Source organism: Mustela erminea, chromosome 7 (genome assembly GCF_009829155.1).
Source record: "Mustela erminea isolate mMusErm1 chromosome 7, mMusErm1.Pri, whole genome shotgun sequence".
Taxonomy (NCBI): Eukaryota; Metazoa; Chordata; class Mammalia; order Carnivora; family Mustelidae; genus Mustela; species Mustela erminea.
In genome coordinates, this window is record NC_045620.1 from 67,681,536 (window position 1) to 67,704,116 (window position 22,581).

The window sequence follows — 22,581 nt, forward strand, 5'->3', positions numbered from 1 at the left end:
TTATCTTGATATCAAAACCAGACAAAGATACCAGACTAAAATAAAACTATAGGCCAATTTTTTACAAAGATAGATGCAAAAAATGTTTAATAGAATATGAAACAGAAAAACAGTTTTGTATATTAGAATGTTAGTTTATTGATTTGAGATCTTTCTTTTTTTTAAATACAAGTGGTTAGTAGTATAAATTTCCTTCTAACCAATATTCTAAGAATATTCAACTAGCAAATGAAATCCAGCAACACATAAAAAAGATTATAAAAAAGATTATACGCCATGACCAAGTGGAAGTGAATTTATTTCAGAAATGCAAGGTTGTTATAATATCCAAAAATAAATTCTTATAATATACTATATTAACAGGATAAAGGACAAAACTACATAAGCAACTTACTAGATACAGAAAAAAGTATATCTGACAAATAGCACTTTTTCACTTTTTCACATACTGGGTCACAAATCAGGCCTCAAACAGTACAAAAAGACTGAGATCATATCATGCATAGTTTCAGACCACAATGCTATGAAACTTGAAGTCAACCACAAGAAAAAATTTGGAAGTATTAAAAATATATAGAAGTTAAAGAATATCTTGCTAAAGAATGAATGGGTTAACCAAGAAATTAAAGAATAATTTAAAAATATATGGAACCAAATGAAATGAAAACACAATTCGAAACTTTCGGGAAGCAACAAAGGCGTCTTAAGAGGGAAGTACCTAGCAAGTCAGGCCTTCTTTAAGAAGCAAGAAAAGTCTTAAATCCACAATCTAACCTTACACCTAAAGGACCTGAAAAAAGAACCGCAAATAAAGCCTATATCCATCAGGAGAAAGGAAATAATAAAGATTAGAGCAGAAATCAATAACATAGAAATCAAAGAAATGGTAGAACAGATCAACAAAACTAGGAGCTATTTCTCTGAAAGAATTAACAAGATTGATAAGCCCCTAGCCAGACTTATCAAAAGGAAAGAGAAAGGATCCAAATAAAATCATGAATGAAAAAGGTGAGATCACAATCAGCACTGGAGAAATACCAATAATTTTAAGAGAATATTATGAGCAATTATATGCCAACAAATTAGGTAATCTGGAAGAAATGGATAAATTCCTAGAAATAGATAAACTACCAAAAGTGAAACAGGAAGAAACCAAATACCTGAACAGACCCATAACCAGCAAAGAAATTGAATCACTAACCAAAAATCTCCAAACAAGAGTCCAGAGCCGAATGACTTCCCAGGGGAATTTTACTAAACATTTAAAGAAGAATTTATATCCACTCTTCTGAAACTGTTCCAAAAAATAAAAAAGGAAGGAAAACTTCCAAACTCATTCTATGAGTCCATAATTACCTTGACTGCAAAACCAAAGACCCCACTAAAAAGGAGACAAACATCCCTGATGAATATGGATGCAAAAATTCCCAACAAGATACTAGCTAACTAGATCCAAAAGTACATTAAAAAGATTATTCACCACAACCGAGTGAGATTCATTCCTGGGCTGCAGGGGTGGTTCAACATCTGCAAGTAAATCAATGTGATACATTAATAATGAGAGAAAAGAGCCATATGATCCTCTTAATAGATGCAGAAAAAGCATTTGATATAATATAGCATCCTTTCTTGGTAAAAACCCTCCACAAAGTAGGGATAGAGGAAACATACCTCAACATCATAAAGGCCATATTAAAAACCCACAGATACATTGGGGAGGGTATGTGCTTTGGTGAGTGCTGTGAAGTGTGTAAACCTGGTGATTCACAGACATGTACCCCTGGGGATAAAAATATATGTTTATAAAAAATAAAAAATAAAAAATTAAACAATAACAAAAACAAAACTTTTAACACAAAGTCAAAAAAAAAAAAACCCCCACAGATAATATCATCCTCTATGGGAAAACAGAGCTTTCCCCCTAAGGTAAGGAACAAGACAGGGATGTCCGTCCACTCACCACTGTTGTTTGACATAATACTGGAAGTCTTAGCCTCAGCAGCAGAAAACAAAAAGAAATAAAAATCATCCAAATTCCAAAAAAGAAGTAAAACTCTTACTCTTTGTAGATGACATGATACTCTATGTATAAAATCCAAAAGACTCCACCAAAAAATTGCTAGAACTGATGCAGGAATTCAGCAAAGTCATAGGATATAAAATAAGTGCACAGAAATCTGCTGCATTTCTACACACCAAAAATGAAGCAGCAGAAAGAGAAATCAAGGAATTGGTCCCATTTATAATTGCACTAAAATGCATAAGAAACCCAGGAATAAGCCTAATCAAAGAGGAAAAAGAGCTGTGGTCTGAAAACTATAGAACATTTATGAAAGAAACTGAGGAAGACTCAAAGAAATAGAAGAACATCCCATGTTCATGGATCAAAAGAGCCAACAGTGTTAAAATGTCTATGGTACTCAAAACAATCTACAAATTCAAGGAAATCCCTATCAAAATACCACCAGCATTTTTCACAGAGATGGAACAAACAATTCCAAAATTTGTATGGAACCAGAAAAGACCTGAATAGCCAAAATAATGTTGAAAAAGAAAACAAAAGCCAGAGGCGTAACAATTCCAGACTTCAAGCTCTATTACAAAGCTGTAATCATCAAGACAATACGGTACTGGCACAAAAACAGACACATAGATCAATGGAACCCAGAAGTGGACCCTCAACTCTATGGTCAACTAATCTTTGACAAAGCAAGAATGAATATCCAGGGGCGCCTGGGTGGTTCAGTGGGTTAAAGCCTCTGCCTTCAGCTCAGGTGATGATCCCAGTGTCCTGGGATCGAGCCCCACATCTGGCTCTCTGTTCAGCAGGGAGCCTGCTTCCTCCTCTCCTCCTGCCTCTCTGCCTACTTGTAATCTCTGTCTGTCAAATAAATAAATAAAATCTTAAAAAAAAAAGAATGAATATCCAATGGAAAAAAGACAGTCTCTTCAACAAATGGTGCTGGGAAAATTAGACAGCCACATGCAGAAGAATGAAACTGGTCCACTTTTTTTTTACACCATACACAAAAATAAATTCAAAATGGATGAAAGACCTAAATGTGAGACAGGAATCCATCAAAATCCTAGAGAAGAACACAGGCAGAAACCTCTTTGACCTCAGTCACAGCAACTTCTTACTAGACACATCACCAGAGGCAAGGGAAACAAAGCCAAAAATGAACTTTTAGGACTTCATCTGGATAAAAAGCTTCTGCACAGCAAAGGAAATGATCAACAAAACTAAAAGGCAACCTATGGAATGGGAGAAGATATTCACAAACGACATATCAGATAAAGGGCCAGTATCCAAAATCTATAAATAACTTATGAAACTCAACACCTCAAAAGACACAGGCATTTCTGCAAAGAAGACATACAAGTGGCTAATGGACACATGGAAAAATTGCTCCAAATCACTTGGCATTAGGGAAATACAAATCAAAACCCCAATGAGATACCACTTCACACTTGTCAGAATGGCTAAAATGAACACCTCAGGAAACAACAGATGTGGGGGAGGATGTGAAGAAAGAGGAACCCTTTTGCACTGTTGGTGGGAATGCGAAGTGTGAATGCAAACTGGTGCAGCTACTCTGGAAAATGTTATAAAGATTCTTCAAAAAGTTAAAAATAGAGCAATTGCACTACTAGGTATTTATCCAAAGGATACAAACATAGTGATTTGAAGGGGCACATGCACCCCAATGTTTGTAGAAGCAATGTCCACAATAGCCAAACTACGGAAAGAGCCCAGATGTCCATCAATGGAGAAATAGATAAAGACAATGTGATATATAATGGAATATTACTCAGCCATCAAAAAGAATGAAACCTCGTCATTTGCAACGACATGGATAGAACTAGGGGATATTATGCTAAGTGAAATAAGTTAGAGAAAGACAAATGCCATATGATATCACTTATATGTCAAGTTAAGAAACAAAAGTGATGAAAATATGGGAAGGGAAGGGAAAATAAAAGGTAAAAACAGGGAGACAAATGATACAGAACAAACTGAGGGTTGATGGAGAGAAGGTAAGTAGGGAGATGGAGTAATTAGGTAATGGGCATTAAGGAGGGCACTTGATGTAATGAGCACTGGGTGTAATATGCAACTGATGAATTACTAAATTATACCCTGAAACTAATAATATACTATATGTTAACTAACTTGAATTTAAATAGAACAAAAAATAAATAAATTAATTAAAAAATAAAAAGAATCAATCAATAAATGGTATTATAGAAACTGGACAAATACATGCAAAAGAATATGACTGTACCTCTTTCTTACACTGTACACAAAAATAAACTCAAAAAGGTTTAAAGATCAAATTGCGAGACCTGATACTTTAAAACCCTAAAAGAAAACATAGGCAGTGATCACCTGGATATTGGTCTTAACAACATAGTTATGGATATGTTTCCTCAGGCAAGGAAAAGAAAGGTAAAAATAAGCTATTAGGACTACACCAAAAAAGAAAACCAAAAAGAAAAAAGAACATAAGAAATTGTATTCATGATTTTGAGTTAGGCAATGGTTAAATATAAGTAACAAAAGAACATAAATTGGACTTTACCAATTAAAAGCTATGTAGTATAAGTGATACCACTGAGAAAGTAAAAAGGCAGCCAATGAATGGGATAAAACTTTGCAAATGATAAGGATCTAGTATCCAGAACAAATAAAGAAAACTTACAACTTGACAATAAAAATAACCCAATTTTTAAAAAGGCAATGAATCTGAATAGACATTTCTTCAAAGATATATAAATAGCAAATAAGCACATGACAAGATACTCACTACCAATAGCCATTGGGGAAATAACACGTTACACCCACTAAAGTAGTTTAAAAAAAAAAAAAAGGACAAGTGCTGGTGAGGATGTGGAGAAACTGGACCCCCACTGCTGATGGGGATATAAAATAGTACAACTGTTTGAAAAACAGATTGGAGATTCCTAAAGATATTACTGTATGATCCAGAAAGTTCACTCCTAGATACATTTAGAGAACATATGTCTGGGTGGCTGAGTCAGTTAAGCATTTGCCCTCAGCTTGGATCATGATCCTAAGCTCCTGGGATCAAGCCCCAGGTCAGGCTCCCTGCTTAATGAACAGCCTGCTTCTCCCTCTCCTGCTGCTCCCCCTGCTTGTGCTCTCCCTCTTGGTAAAATAAATAAATAAAATATTAAAAAAATAGAAAATATATGTCCACACAAAGACTTGTACATGAATCGTTATTCATAATAGCTAAAAGGTGGATACAATCCAAATGTTCATTAACTCCTGAATGGATTAATAAGATACAGTATATTCATACAATGCAATACAATTTAGCAATAAAAATGAATGGAGTGCCAATATCTGTTATAATATAGAAAGTCCTTGAAAACATTATGCTATGTGAGAGAAGCCAGTCACAAAACACCATATGTCATATGGTTCCTTTTATGTGAAATATCCAGAATAGGCAAATAAGAGAAACAGCAAGATGCTTAGCTGTTGTCTAAGGTTGAGTGTATGGAGGGGAATAGGGAGTGAGTGATTGTTAATGGGTATGGTGTTTGTTTTGGGATGAAAGAAAATATTCTAAAATTAGAATGTGATGATGATTGCATCACTCTTGTGAATATACCAAAAATCATTGAGATACATACTTTAAACAGGTGAGTTATATGGTATGTGAATTATATCTAAAAAGGTCATTGAAAGGAAGAACAGGGCAAGTGGAAGAACTGCAGTTCTGACTCAGAGGAAATGTTTTTAGGGACACAAACAAAGTATATCTTCTCAGTCCCAGAGAACATCACAAATAAGCCCTGATATATACAAATAAGAGAACACTTATTAAGCAAATGAAGATAGTTAGAGTGCTATAGGGGTACAAAAGGTACCCCTTAAATGTGTTGCACTTTATTTCTCTAGGACATTAGAACAATGGAGTTTGTTTTAGAAAACTAGTTTTGGCATATTGATAAAGTTGGTTATCTAGTTCCAAAATTTAGAGAGCTGAAACTGCACCTGTTAATCATCCTAGCATTCATTAAATAACTACTTACATTTTCAGCATGGTGAGACAATGAAAAGCTTAAACAATGGGTCCAAGTATATCTGATAAAACAAAGCAAAATACAAATGAAGTGGGGACATAGTTAAATATACTTTCATCTGTTCAACATATATTTAAATACAACCTGTCATGTATGAAGAACTGCTTTGAATAGGAGAAGGCTTGGGATAAAGATATAAATTCTTTCACCTCAAAATATTCAAAGCCTATTAGAAAATGGAAACATAAGACAAATAGATGTAATACAAGGCAATTACATGATACATGCCTAAAAGTGTTAAGCATTTTAAACATTTATTTATTTATTTATTTATTTATTTATTTACTTGACAGAGAGAGAGAGAGAGAGAGATCGATCACAAGTAGGCAGAGAGGCAAGCAGAGAGAGAGGAGGAAGCAGGTTCCCCACTGAGCAGAGAGCCTGATGTGGGGCTCGATCCTAGGACCCTGAGATCATGACCTGAGCTGAATGCAGAGGCTTTAACCCACTGAGCCACCTAGGCACCCAAGGGTTAAGCATTTTAATAGGAGGTCAGAGAAGCGTAAAATAATTTAGAGCTGATGAGTTTAGAGAGTTTCAAATCCTTCTAGCTATTGACCTATCTCTCATCTTCTCTCTTAAAACAAAAGAATATAAAAAAGTTAATATTTATGCATTTTTTATTTTATTTTAATTAGTATTATAAAAGATTCAAATAGTTCTTCAAGGTAAGACAACAGTATTCAGCCAGACATATTCTCACTTCTGCATTCCTCTCTCCCAAAGGCAATCATTTTTACCTCTTTAGTTGATTGTTTAGGTATCCTTGTCTCTAAACAACATACTTATATTGTTATTTCTTGATTTTTCCATTTTTAGGTATTATCTATTGACATCCCACTATGAAAGAAGAAAATTTAGCTTTAGTTCCTTCCCAGGCTTTTATCACACATTGCTTCTTTCCCCTTCCTTCATCCTCTTGTTACTTTAATAATTTTGCTGAGATTTATATTTGGCATTCACATTATTATGACTATGAAGTACTATTTACAACTGAAGCCATCTGATAAACCATGGTTAATCTTTCTTTTTCTGAACTACCTTCTGTTTTCCCTATCTTGTTTTACATTTGTTTGATCTCCCATCCTATACCTGCCGAGGACTACCAAATCTTTTTCTCCAGCCACATTTTCCCTAAGTCTCAAACATATAGATTTCTTCATCAATTCAACACATGATTAAAAACATCTACTGACCATCTACTATATTGTCTGACATTGTATTGAGACTAAACACTCTAGGTATATTATTATCTCAATTAATCCACATATTATTTTGAGTCGGGCACTATTATAGACACATCTTTTACAAATAAGGAAAATAAAGTTTAGAAAGTTTAACTTAATCAAGTACATTGCTAGTAAGTGAAGACACAAAGACAAGCAGTATGACTCTAGAAACTATGATTTTAACCATCTTTATTATATATTCTTTCAAGGACTATGTATCAACTGAAAGCCACCATAATTCTAGCATAGTCTCTACATGATAAAAAAAATCAGACTATTCTCCCTGCCTTCATGGAGCTCACAGCCTTTCAGCTATGGCATAGAAACAAGACCACATGGTAAGAACGCAATGGAGCACAAAGGATAAGTAAAATTAAGAACAAATAGAAGAATACATAGAACATAGAAATCTAGTTAGACTTTCATTTTTTATTTTTTAAAATATTTTATTTATTTATTTGAAAGACAGAGATCACAGTAGGCAGAGAGAGAGGCAGAAAGAGAGAGAGAGGGGAAAGCAGGCTCCCCACTGAGCAGAGAGCCTGATGCAGGGCTTGATCCCAGGACCCTGGGATAATGACCTGAGTGGAAGGCAGAGGCTTTAATCCACTGAGCCACCCAGGTACCCTAGACTTTCATTTTTTTAAAGGAAATATTCGTTGAGCACATACTATGTGCCAGGCACCATGAGAGGGGCTGAGGACACCGTGTTAAGCCAAACAAGAATTTTGCAGGCTGGGAGGGGAAATGGGAGAGGAAAAAATGAGTGACCCTGGCAGAAGAAAGAGAATGTGCAAAGGCCAAGAGATTAAAGAGCATAAGCTGTTCCAAATGCTGAAAGTAATTCAGAATAACTATAATATATAATTGTAATCTAGGTGGGATGAGTTATGATACTCAAGAGATGAAAAAAAGAAGCAGCAAATCAGAGAGGTCTGTGAGGACAATGTTAAAGAGCTTAGGCTTAGCATAATGCCAAATTTGGTACTCACAGGGTATGTGTGTGGGGAGAGATGTGATTGTACTTGTGTTTTAAAACTATTTCTTTGATTACAGTGTAAAGAATGGATTAAATGGAAGTATGACTGGAAGAAGAGAGAGCAAATAGGAGGCTGTTGCATTATTCTAGATTAAGAGGTTATTACAGTCTGGATTACAGTGAGAAGAGAAAAAAGTAGATTCATTCCAAAGATATTTATGAGATAGACTTGTCAGGAATTAGGGATAATTCATTTCTTTATTTGTTCCAGAAGAGTTTAGAATACCTAATATGTGTCAAGCACTGTGCTACACTCTAGTAGCAGATACAATGGTGAAGGTAGATATCATCCCCTGCCATGATATGTATTACAGTAAAGAAGGCAGATATGCAGCAAATGTGCAAATATTATATGTGCAAATATTACACAAATAATTAATTATAACTGTCCTCTAAAGGAGAAATACTGGGTGTTTTAGAATCTGACCCTATTAGATCAATGTTAGGAGTCAGAGAAAACTTGAGAAAATGACTTTTTTTATTGTGGTAAATATACATAATATTTACCACTTTAACCACTTACAATTGTACAATTCAGTGGCATTAAGTGTATTTGTAATGTTGTATAACCATTACCATTATCTTGTTCTAAAAGTTGTCTATCACCCTAAACAGAAACCCTGTTCCCACTAGGCAGTCTCTCTCCATTGCCCTCTGGCAGCCACTAATTGGCACTGTTTCTATGGATTTGCCTATTGTGGATATTGCATATGAATGGAATATTAAAATATGTGGTTTTATGTCTAGATTATTTTACTTCGTTTTCAAGGGCAATCCATGTAACAGTAACTCATTCCTATTTATGACTAATATTGGACTGTAGGGATATATCACATTCTGTTTATTCTTTCATCAGTTGTTGGACATTTGTTTCTATCTTTTGCTTATTTTGAATTAGAGCTGCTGTGAATATTCATGTACAAATATTTGTTGAATACTTTTGCCATTCTTTTGGATATATACTTAGGAGTCGAATTGCTGGGTCATATGATAGTTCTATGTTTAATTTATTGAAGCACTGACAGACTGTTTCCCACAGTGCCTGTACCATTTTATAGTTCCACCAGCAATGGGTTCCAATTTCTCCACATCCTCATCAATATTTGTAATTTTCTATCTTTCCTATGATAGCCATCTTAGTGCACGTGAAGTGATGTTATTGTAGTTTGATTCCCATTTTTCTAATAACTAACGAGAATTTAGTATTTTGTATTTATTGACTATTGGTATACATTCTTTGGAGAACTGCCTATTCAAGTCTTTTGTGCATTTTTTAAATTGGGTTGTTTTTTGTTGTCAGTTTGTAAAAATTCTTTTTTTTCTGGATATTAACACCCTTATTAGATACATGATTTAAAAATATTTTCTCCTATTATTTGGGTTATCTTTCACTTTCTTCATAGTGCCTTTTGATGCACAAAGATTTTAATTTTGCTAAAATCCACCTTATCTATTCAATTGCTTGTCATTTAAGTCATAATATGTAAGAAACCATTGTGAAATCCAAGGCTATGAAGATTTGCCTCTATGTTTTCTTCAAAGAGTTTTATAGTTTAGCACATAAATTTAGGCTATGATCCATTTTGAGTTGATTTTTGTATGTGGTGTGTAAGGGTCCAGCTAGACTCTTTTGCGTGTGGTTATCCAAGTGTCCCAGCATCACTGCTGAAGAGACTACTCTTTTCCCATTGCATGGTCTTGGCACCTTTGTCAAAAATCAAATGACCATAGATGTATGGGTTTATTTCTGGACTTTCAGTTCTATTCCTTTCATTCATATGTCTATCCTTATGCCAGTACCACACTATTTTGATTACTTCAGCTTTGTATTAACTTTTGAAATTGGGAAATATGGATCCTTCAACTTTGTTCTTCTATTTCAAGACTTTTTAGCCTATTCTGGGTCCCTTGCAATTCCACATAAATTTTCTGATTGGCTTTTCCATTTCTACAGCAAACAAACAAACAAACAAACAAAAAACACAAAACAACAACAACAAAACTCCACTGGTATTTTGATAAGGATTATATTTAAACTGGAGATGGTTTGGGGGAATACTGCCATCTTAACAATATTAAGCCTTGTAATCCATGAATGTGGGAAGCCTTTTCACTTAATTAGGTCTTTCAGCAATTAATTTCTTTCAGCAATATTGTGTAGTAAGAAATGACATTTAAAGTTGACTGAGTGTGTGGAGTGAGAGGGGAATGGAGTGACCTGAGATGGCATGTGGGCAAGGGCTCAGGCTTCTGACGTGGTAGCTGATGACACTCTACTGTGGGAAACAAAGGCAGAGAATGCAAGGGGGAGACATTGTTGAATTTAGTTGAGGTCTACTGAAACACAACACCCATGAGATATTTAACTTGGAGGGTTAACAATCTTTTTCTAAAACACCCTTACTTCAGTAAGAGTGGAAGCTTTGTATTGAACATGACATTTCAAAGCTGAGAGCTCTTTTTCAGATTTTTTTGTCATCAAGAAAAGAATATGTCTCATATAGTTTCTGCATTATGTATTTTACAGTCTCTACCATATCGATGGGCTATTACATATTTATCTGAAGTGATTAGAATCTTGTTTAAAATGATATGTGTTCTTAAATACTACCATAGAAAAAAATCCTTTCTTTGAGTTTTAACATAGAATACAGTTGCAGTTTCCCAACCTTTGGATAAATTGACCCCTTCATACTTAACATACAATTTTCCTTTAAATATTCTGTAATTAACAGCACAAATACAGTATACTTTGAATCAAATACGGAAATATTTTCTCATGTAGTTCATTCCTATTCTCTCACGCTCCTTTTCCCACATACTGCCCTCCACATATAATATATGTTAAATGCAAATGACAGGTGACACTCAGCTCCTTGTCAGCTCTTCTAGGAGGTAGATAGACTAAAATTAATGCTGTGGTGATCTAGTGCTTAGGCCACTGTATCACCTATCGAAGGTTAATTTTTCATATTTATCAGTATATTACTTAATATTAGCAAGAACAATTTTTTGTATATTATTCTCTAAAATGTTTATTAAAAGGATGTCTTATTTTAAATTATTCAATTTTTTAAAAGATTTTATTTATTATTTATTTGACAGACAAAAATCACAAGTAGGCGGAGAGGCAGGCAGAGAGAAAAAGAAGCAAGCTCCCCACTGAGCAGAGAGCCCAATGCGGGGCTCGATCCCCGGATCCTGGGATCATGAACTGAGTCGAAGGCAGAGGCTTTAACCCACTAAGCCACCCAGGTGCCCCTAAATTATTCAGTTTTTAAAACCAAGCTGTAATGACTGTCTTGAACTAGATGAGTAAAACTCAAGGTTTTTAAAACTCAAACTAAAGTCAATATATAGCATGAATTTATAGTAAAATATTAGAATGCTAGTGATTAAACAAGACCTAAATCATTGCACTGTTCTATTGTAGTGATACTGTATAGTAACTACATAAAATGAGAAATTGTCTACTTCATATGAATATTATTAATGACAGGACTTTTTTTTTATTAAAATGGAAAGAATACAAATAGCTCATATCAATCAGTAAAATACAGTAGTGTTCAGGCTTTAATATCAACATTAAATCAAAGCCTATGGATAGAAAAGGGAAGAGATTTAAGAAATTTTAGGAGAAATAAGAAAACATCACTAAACTTGTTACTCTAAGTTACAGACACCTGCCACAGGCAAAAAAGTTAAATGAATAAAATGGCAATTAAGTTGATTGCAGTACTTTAATATGGTAAAGAAAACTTATTAAAATACAGATTTTTAAAAAATCTTACATTCTTGACAATATAGCATCACCTACCTTTCTAAAAATAGTATGGGTAAACACAATTGCAGAAAATGTATGTTAATTAGTGGTACAATACTATGGATTTAAAAACTCTGAAACACTCCTACTATCTGCTGCTTTGAAATCAGATTATGGCCTGGAAATTATGTCAGGTTGGTTCCCAAATGGAATATTGGGTTCCAGGCCAGTATTAGTAAACTTTGCCTATTTTGACACAACTTCTCCATCAATGAAAGCACAAATCACAAAGAAAAAATTTAACCAGCCAATTATTTGAGATATCAAGAAAGGAAAGCAAATCAGTTTTGTAAAAACACTTTTCCCTCTTTTTATAAGCTTCTTTATTTACTCCGGATAGTTAACATAACAGTGTTCAATAGTGAAGTAAGCAGATTTTACACTCACTATTACTGCACGGATAGAAAGCCATATGCATTTTTGTTTTTATAAGTCATCTCAGATCACTGCAATATGGCACATGAGAACAGAGATTCAGAGGCACAAAGTTAATAAATACATTTAACATTGTCAAGCATTCAAAAGATAAATGCAATCATGTAGCAAAAAAAAAAAAAAATCAGTTTGTAACTTTGACCTTTCCCAAGGATGTGAAGAATCTTTTCCTGTGTCAGAAATCTCTATAGCAAAGATTCCTATGAGAGAGAAAAAAATTGCAGATTAATAAATTTAATAAATTTAAGATTTCACTGATGTACAACATGTATTCTGACATTACTTTATTAATACTTAAAAATATTTTCCCAGCCTCTGTGAAGGAAAACATAGACAATGTATTTTTTTATTCAGCTTTCATAAACTGTGATATATCCATAACATGGAATAATATTCAACAATAAAAAGAAATGAACTATCTTTTTCAAATTTAAATTCAATTTAGTTAACATATAGTATATTATTAGTTTCAGGGGTAGAGTTTAGTGATTGATCAGCTGCATATAGCATCCACTACTCATTGCATCAAGTGCCCTCCTTAATGTCCTTCATCCACTTAACCCATCCCCCTACCCAGAGCCCCTCCAGCGACCCTCAGTTTGTTCCCTATAGTTAAGAGTCTTTTATGGTTGTAAATACAACTTGGATGGATCTCATGGGCATTGTGCTAAATGAAAAAATCCAATCTCAAAATGTTATACACTGTGTGTGATTTCATTTATATCACATTCTCAAAATGACAGAATTAAAGATATGAAGAACATATTAGTGTTTTCCAGGGAGGAGGAGGGGAGGGCTGTGGCTTATAAAAAGGTTATCACAAGAGGGAGCAAATTCCTTGGTTCTGATGGACAATATAGTATGGTACTCCACTTGTAACTGTGGTAGATGAGTCTTATTTAAAAACAAACAAACAAACAAACAAACAAACAAAACAAAACCGGGACGCCTGGGTGGCTCAGTTGGTTAAGCCGCTGCCTTCAGCTCAGGTCATGATCCCAGGGTCCTGGGATCAAATCCCACATCAGGCTCCTTGCTCAGCAGGGAGCTTGCTTCTCTCACTGCCTCTGCCTGCCTCTCTGCCTGCTTGTGTGTACTCTCCCTCTGTCTCTGGCAAATAAATAAAAAATCTTAAAAAAAAAAAAAAACCAACTGCACCCACACACATACATATGAGTGTATGTAAAAATGAAATCTGAATAAGGCCTATGGCCTAGTTAATCATTTTGTACCAAAATCAATTTCCCAGTTTATAAGATATTGCCATTGGGGAAGTTGGGGTAAGGATATGTAAGATTATCTTTTTTTAAAAAATGTAGTTACATAAAATTTTATTATACATTTATCATATATATATATGTGGGATTATCTGTATTATTTTTGCAACTACTTGTGAGAATGTAGTCATTTCAAAATAAAAGTATAACAAAGCAAACAAAGCTGTGGTGTGGACATACAAGGAAATACTGCTCAGCAGTTAAAAGGAACATGCAACAAAATCTGATCCATTTAACAACCTGGATATATCTCAAATATATTATGCTGCATGAAAGTCAGCCACTAGAGGATATATATGTGATTCCATTTATCAGACAACTTTGAAGAGTTAAAAATATAGGGGTAGTTAACATATCAGCGGTTGGGGAAAGTAAATTAAATACATTGACTGTTGTCTAGGTAATAGGTGGCAGTCAAAATATACCATTTAAAACTAACAGCAAAAGGCTAAGTAATAAAAAGGAGAATTAATGGCATTCTTTAAATTATTAAGAGGAAGGTTGACTACTATAATAAAATACAAGCCTTGAATATCAAAAGAAATGACCAAAAGCAAAGAATAACCAAATTGAGAAATGCAGTAAATGTCACACAATAAACACAGTTATCATATGATAATATGACAGAGTTGAGACCAAATTTTAAAGTCATATCAATAATGTGAAGAAGCTTACCTCATCCGCTATTTTAAAATGGCTCATAAAGCAAAACTTAAATCCATACTATAAATAAGAGAGACTCTTAAAATTCAGTGACTCAGAAGAGCTAAAAATAAAGAGATGGACAAAGATTTGCAAGGCAGATGGAGACATTAAGTACCTGTAACTCTAATACTAGATAAGTAGACACCAAGCCCCTCCCAACTCCAAAAAATTAAATGTATTGGAAAGGCACACTTCATAAAATCCACATTCCACAATGAAGATACGGCAGTTCTGAATATCCATGCAGCAAACAAAACAGCAAACTTACATAAAACAAAATTTATAGGAGATAGATAAAGAAATAAAAACAATACTAACAGGAGATTTTAGAGCACCATTCTTAGTAAAACAGGTCAAGTGAATAAAAATTAAGAAATGACATAAAAGAACTAAATAAAATTAAAAAGGTAAATCTTTTATATGTATATACACACACTAGAAATATATATCTTGATAAGAAAGAATACATTTTTTCAGGGGCACATGAACTATCCACACAAATTCATCATGTAGTAAAGTACAAAGAAAACATCAGTAGTCTCCACAATAGAAACATTATAAACAAGACTCTCTAATCACAATGCAATAACACTAGAAATTTAAAAATGAAATGGGAACACAAAAAGCTCTTCTAACTGGAAATTATAAGATTTTCTATCAAATAACTCTTGGGTAAAATTGAAAACACAAACAGAAATTACAGAACTTCTAAAAAAATGATAATAAAAACAACATATCAGAATCTATGGGATACATTTAAAGCAATGATCACTGGAAAATTCATAGTATTTATATAAATAAGAATGAAAGAATGGTAATAAATGAATTAAATTCCTAACTTAAAATACTGAGGGAACAAAACCAACCAAGTAAATAAAAAGATAGCAGAGGAAAGAAATAAGATAAATGAAACCATAAATTAGTAAGATAAAATAAATCAATAAATCAAAAAGCTATTCTTTGAGGCAATAAACAAAGTAAACAAGTCACTGGCTAAGGTAACAAAGAAATAGAAGAGGAAAGCACATATCTATAATTAAGAAATGCCAATGGGATATAGCTATTTATAAAAAGGAAATTTAAAAATTCATAAGATAGAGCTTTGGTTTCGTCTGTGCAAATAAATTCAAAAACTGAGAGGCACATCATGGCTGAGTTGGTTAAGTATCTGCCTCCAGCTCAGGTCATGATCCCAGGGTCTCGGGATGAGTTCCATCTTGAGACTCCAGTGGGGAGTCTGCTTCTCCGTCTCCCTCTATCCCTCCCCCACTCATGTATACATTCATGCTCTCTTTCTTTCAGTCTCTCAAATAAATAAAATCTTTTTAAAAAATTGATCCTATGGGACGCCTGGGTGGCTCAGCTGGTTAAGCAGCTGCCTTCGGCTCAGGTCATGATCCCAGCGTCCTGGGATCGAGTCCCACATCGGGCTCCTTGCTCGGCAGGGGGCCTGCTTCTCCCTCTGCTTCTGCCTGCCATTCTGTCTGCCTGTGCTCGCTCTCTCTCTCCCTCTCTCTGACAAATAAATAAAATCTTAAAAAAAATTGTTTAATAAATAAATAAATAAATAAATAAATAAATAAATGATCCTAGAGAAAATAGATTATTTTTAGACAAAAAGAGATTAAAAGCTTAAAACAACCCCCCCAAACAGAAAAATTTATCAAGGAAATATCACAAAAAAGAAAGAACCAAGACTGTGTGGTTTCAAAGGTGAACCCAAACAAATCCTTAGAGATGATCACAAACTACATAAATTGTTTCAAAGCACAGTAAGTGAAAACTCGCAAATTCCTTTTTTGCAGCAAATATAACACTGATATCTAAACTTGCTAAGAGAGTAGAAAGAAAAAAATTATAGACCAATATCACAAATATTGATACACAAATCTACAATAAAATATGAGTGAACATTAAGAATAGAATACATTAAGACCAAGTAAGGTTTATACCATAAATTCAAAGATGGTTCAATATCTGAAAATCTTTTCAAATAATTCACAAAGTTATAGTTCTAAAGAGAAAAACCATATCTCTACAGATGCTGAAAAAGCCCTTGAAAAAATTAAATACCCATTCCTAATAAAATAGAAAATATTGAGAAAATAAAAATGGGCAGATATCATAAAACATTTACACCTCAGTCCTAAAGCCAGCATCTTACATTTACTTGACAAACCCTAGAGGCATTTCCACTTAAGGCCAGAATCAAAACAAGGGTGCCCATTTTCTCCACTACTGTTTATCACTATTCTGAGGATACTAGCTATTGCAATTAATTAGAGAATACAATTCAAGAGATAAAAATAGGGAAAGAAGAAATAAAATGATCTCTTTTTTGCAGATGACTTGCTAACATATCTGGACTCCTCTAATGAATCAATAATAAAACTCAATGAAACAATAAAAAAATCTAGCACAATAATGTGATGATAAATTAACATGCAAAAATAGCATTTTTTGAAGAGAAAATGAATGGGGAGAAAAAACTAAAGATAAACTATTTAGGAATAAACTTAAGAAATGTTCAAAACCTATATAAAGAAAACTGCAACTCATTTTTAATTAAAAAAAGCTTTTGATTTTATTTATTTATTTATTTAATTATTCTTTTTTTTATTAAGATTTTATTTATTTGACAGAGATCATAAGTAGACAGAGAGAGAGGAGGAAGCAGGCTCCCTGCTGAGCAGGGAGCCTGATGCGGGGCTTGATCCCAGGACCCTGAGATCGTGACCTGAGCTGAAGGCAGAGGCTTTAACCCACTGAGCCACCCAGGTGCCCCTATTTTTTATTATTCTTGAATGACACATGTGAGTTTGAAAAAATGGAAGGAAATCCTTATTTTTTGGTTAGGACAGCTCAACATTACCAAGATGTCAGTTCTCCCCAAGTTAATTTATAAATTTCATGTGATTCTAATAAAAATTCCAATGGGTTTTTTAAATTGGAGCTAGATAAGCTAATGCTACTTTCAGATGCAACATTCTAAGTTTTTGTTGTAGTGTTCAACGATTCATTAGTTGTGTAACATACCAAACAAACTCACATGAAAATATAGGCAAATACTTAAAAGGAAGTGCTCCTATAGGCGCTAGATTATCAGTATGCTGGAGCTGGCTCACAGCTGATTGTAAATATTCAGAAATTTTGTGAGCTGGTGGTTAAACTAGCTTGGTAGCTTGAAACTGTACAATATATTTATAGAATATGTAGAATTGTGTAATCACTATATTGTACACCTGAGACTAAGATAACACTGTATATCAACTACACATTAACATAAAGAAAGAGAAAGAAAAAAAGAGAAAACAAGAAAGAAAGAGGAAACAAACAAAGTGGCTTCCTGGCCACAGTGGACATATTTACACCACTGAAATTGGCAAATGCTACAAATCAGGACTTCTCCCTTCCCTTCTTTGGAGAGCCAGTTTACCAGCAAACCATCAAACTAGTCCTAAAAAATGAAAAATATTACAAAGGCTCTATAATTAAAATAGTGTGGGATTTGAACATACATAAACCCAAAGGAACAGAAGAGAAAGTCCAGAGAGAGACTTGAATCACTTGGACAAAATATTTTTACTAAATTATCTTTGAAAAACTGGTTAGTCATTTGGAAAAAAGTAAAATTAGACCCATTTTTCATACCATATACAAAATTAACTTTAAATGAAGCAGAAATCTAAATGTAATAAGTGTTATATATATATAATACTTATTTAAGTACTAAAACATTGACACTAAAAACACTGATTTTCTCTGTTATCTATCTGGGTATAAGAAAAGATTTTTCTAACTATAAACAGAAATTGGATGTTTAAAATATATTTAAAAATTTGACTACATAAAAACAGAAACTTTTCCATGTAAAAAATAGTTTAAGTAAATTCAAAAGAAAAGTGACAAAATGGAAGAAAATATTTGCAACATATATCAGTAATAAAAAGTTAATTTCCCATTATTCTTTTATAATGTGAAATAAATCTATTGTTGCTCATTAAATATGTTAGCAGAAAGCAATGTGATTCATTTCTCAGCAAAGTCAATGGGGGGTGGGGGTGGGAGGATAAAGATAATAGTTTACTTTTTGATAACATTGAAAAATTCATGTACTAAAAGTAAAAGTGAGAAATAAAAACTGCTTTGTAAATAAAAAAAGTTAATTTCCCACATTTGGAAAATGGACACATTTGGAAAGAGAACATTCCATTAGAAAAATGGGCAAAAGAAATGGCTAATTTTAAAAAAAGATATAAAACAGCCCTTAAACATATGAAAAGATATTAAAATTCACTCATAAAAAGAGAAATAAATGCAAATTACAACTACACTGAAATACCATTTCTTACCCACCATACTCACAAAAACTCAAGAACTTGACAGTATACTCTGCTGATGATGCTGTAGAGAAACAGGCACTTTAAACCATAGTTGGTGGGAATGAAAAATACTACAACCCTGGCAGAGGGGGATTTTGGCATTATTTAACCAAACTATATACATACACATTTACCCTTTGACCCAGAAACCCTGCTTCTAGGAATTTATCCTGAAGATACACCTCCACCAATATGAAAATACATTCATTGTAGTCTTATTTGTAATTGCAAATTGTTGAAAACTACCTAAATGTCCAAATATAGGAGGTCAGTTGCATAACTATGGTATGGAATACTATGCAACTATAAAAAGGAACAAGGGGAAACTGTATGAATATAAAGTGACTTTTAAAAGAAGTGAGAAAAGAAAAGTGTAAAGAAACATATATAGTATGCCACCTTTTGCATATGAAAAGAAAAATATACCTGAATGTCATTATATAAACCATAAAGCAATATGGGGGACACGGGATGGAGGGTATATAAGAGAAAGTAATACTTCTCTGGTTATTACTTTTTGCAGAGTTTTGACTTTTAAAAGCATATTAATCTACATATTCAAAAATAAAACTAAATCAAGGAAAAAACTAGAAAGGGGAAAAATGAAAAGTGAAAGCAAATTGAAGTAAATGAAACTAGTGTTATTTTAAATGCATATCATAATCACAACAAAAGGGGAAAAAAGGAATTAATCTCAGTAATTTATAAACTCAGTATTTGACTGTATGCCCTCAAGATTTGTGCAGAGTAGTATATGGAGACAGGAATTACAGATAGATCATAAACTTTAATGTTGGTCTATTTAATGTAGTGATATAGGTGAAGAAATTTCGAACCTATTTTAGATGCACTCTGGGATTGAGCAAAAGACTAACTACGTACATATTGTTGATAAACACAATGTTGAGCCAGGGTTCTCACTGTAGAAGAAAGGACATACAAATACAAAATGGAAAAAAGAAAGGAAGATACCTGGGGAGGTACTGGAACTGGAGGTATTTCAGGTTTTTAAAATGTGTGCGTGTGCATGTGCGTGTGTGCACCCATGCATGCATGGAAAGAAAACATGTAGAAGTGTGAGTAAATAAGACAACAAATGTGTTGTCTCAAACATAGAGAAAGCAAATGGAGTAAAATTTTAATGATGAGCATGGGTAAAAGGTATATAGCTGTTCTGTGCATTACTTTATTATTTTTTTTAATTTTTTATTTTTTTATAAACATATATTTTTATCCCCAGGAGTACAGGTCTGTGAATCACCAGTTTACACACTTCACAGCACTCACCAAAGCACATACCCTCCCCAATGAACATAATCCCACCCCCTTCTCCCAAACCCCCTCCCCCCAGCAACCCTCAGTTTGTTTTGTGAGATTAAGAGTCACTTATGGTTTGTCTCCCTCCCAATTCCATCTTGTTTCATTGATTCTTCTTCTACCCACTTAAGCCCCCATGTTGCATCACCACTTCCTCATATCAGGGAGATCATATGATAGTTGTCTTTCTCTGCTTGACTTATTTCGCTAAGCATGATACGCTCTAGTTCCATCCGTGTTGTCGCAAATGGCAAGATTTCATTTCTTTTGATGGCTGCATAGTATTCCATTGTGTATATATACCACATCTTCTTGATCCATTCATCTGTTGATGGACATCTAGGTTCTTTCCATAGTTTGGCTATTGTGGACATTGCTGCTATAAACATTCGGGTGCACGTGCCCCTTCGGATCACTACGTTTTTATCTTTAGGGTAAATACCCAATAGTGCAATTGCTGGGTCATAGGGCAGTTCTATTTTCAACATTTTGAGGAACCTCCATGCTGTTTTCCAGAGTGGCTGCACCAGCTTGCATTCCCACCAACAGTGGAGGAGGGTTCCCCTTTCTCCGCATCCTCGCCAGCATCTGTCATTTCCTGACTTGTTGATTTTAGCCATTCTGACTGGTGTGAGGTGATATCTCATTGTGGTTTTGATTTGTATTTCCCTGATGCCGAGTGATATGGAGCACTTTTTCATGTGTCTGTTGGCCATCTGGATGTCTTCTTTGCAGAAATGTCTGTTCATGTCCTCTGCCCATTTCTTGATTGGATTATTTGTTCTTTGGGTGTTGAGTTTGCTAAGTTCTTTATAGATTCTGGACACTAGTCCTTTATCTGATATGTCGTTTGCAAATACCTTCTCCCATTCTGTCAGTTGTCTTTTGATTTTGTTAACTGTTTCCTTTGCTGTGCAAAAGCTTTTGATCTTGATGAAATCCCAATAGTTCATTTTTGCCCTTGCTTCCCTTGCCTTTGGCGTTGTTCCTAGGAAGATGTTGCTGCGGCTGAGTCGAAGAGGTTGCTGCCTGTGTTCTCCTCAAGGATTTTGATGGATTCCTTTCGCACATTGAGGTCCTTCATCCATTTTGAGTCTATTTTCGTGTGTGGTGTAAGGAAATGGTCCAATTTCATTTTTCTGCATGTGGCTGTCCAATTTTCCCAGCACCATTTATTGAAGAGGCTGTCTTTTTTCCATTGGACATTCTTTCCTGCTTTGTCGAAGATTAGTTGACCGTAGAGTTGAGGGTCTATTTCTGGGCTCTCTATTCTGTTCCATTGATCTATGTCTGTTTTTGTGCCAGTACCATGCTGTCTTGATGATGACAGCTTTGTAATAGAGCTTGAAGTCCGGAATTGTGATGCCACCAACGTTGGCTTTCTTTTTCAATATCCCTTTGGCTATTCGAGGTCTTTTGTGGTGCCATATAAATTTTAGAATTATTTGTTCCATTTCTTTGAAAAAGATGGATGGTACTTTGATAGGAATTGCATTAAATGTGTAGATTGCTTTAGGTAGCATAGACATTTTCACAATATTTATTCTTCCAATCCAGGAGCATGGGACATTTTTATATTTCTTGTGTCTTCCTCATTTCTTTCATGAGTACTTTATAGTTTTCTGAGTATAGATTCTGTGCCTCTTTGGTTAGGTTTATTCCTAGGTATCTTATGGTTTGGGGTGCAATTGTAAATGGGATTGACTCCTTAATTTCTCTTTCTTCTGTCTTGTTGTTGGTGTAGAAAAATGCAACTGATTTCTGTGCATTGATTTTATATCCTGACACTTTACTGAATTCCTGTCTAAGTTCTAGCAGTTTTGGAGTGGAGTCTTTTGGGTTTTCCACATATAGTATCATATCATCTGCGAAGAGTGATAATTTGACTTCTTCTTTGCCGATTTGGATGCCTTTAATTTCCTTTTGTTGTCTGATTGCTGAGGCTAGGACTTCTAGTACTATGTTGAATAGCAGTGGTGATAATGGACATCCCTGCCATGTTCCTGATCTTAGCGGAAAAGCTTTCAGTTTTTCTCCATTGAGAATGATATTTGCGGTGGGTTTTTCATAGATGGCTTTGATGATATTGAGGTATGTGCCCTCTATCCCTACACTTTGAAGAGTCTGGATCAGGAAGGGGTGCTGTACTTTGTCAAATGCTTTTTCAGCATCTATTGAGAGTATCATATGGTTTTTGTTCTTTCTTTTATTGATTTGTTGTATCACATTGACTGATATGCAGATGTTGAACCAACCT

The 22,581-nt window shown here is 34.2% G+C and overlaps 1 protein-coding gene across 3 annotated transcripts in view; it reads right to left on the reverse strand.

Moving 5' to 3' along the window:
* Nucleotides 1-11,872: 11,872 nt before the first annotated feature.
* The window catches only part of TSGA10 (testis specific 10), a 153,110-nt gene continuing 142,401 nt past the window's right edge, over nucleotides 11,873-22,581 (reverse strand). For all 3 annotated transcript variants that reach the window (XM_032352025.1, XM_032352023.1, XM_032352024.1), the window contains exon 20: nucleotides 11,873-12,843. In XM_032352025.1, coding sequence (XP_032207916.1) covers nucleotides 12,819-12,843 — 25 coding nt within the window. In that variant the 3' untranslated portion in view covers nucleotides 11,873-12,818. The remainder of the gene's footprint in view (nucleotides 12,844-22,581) is intronic.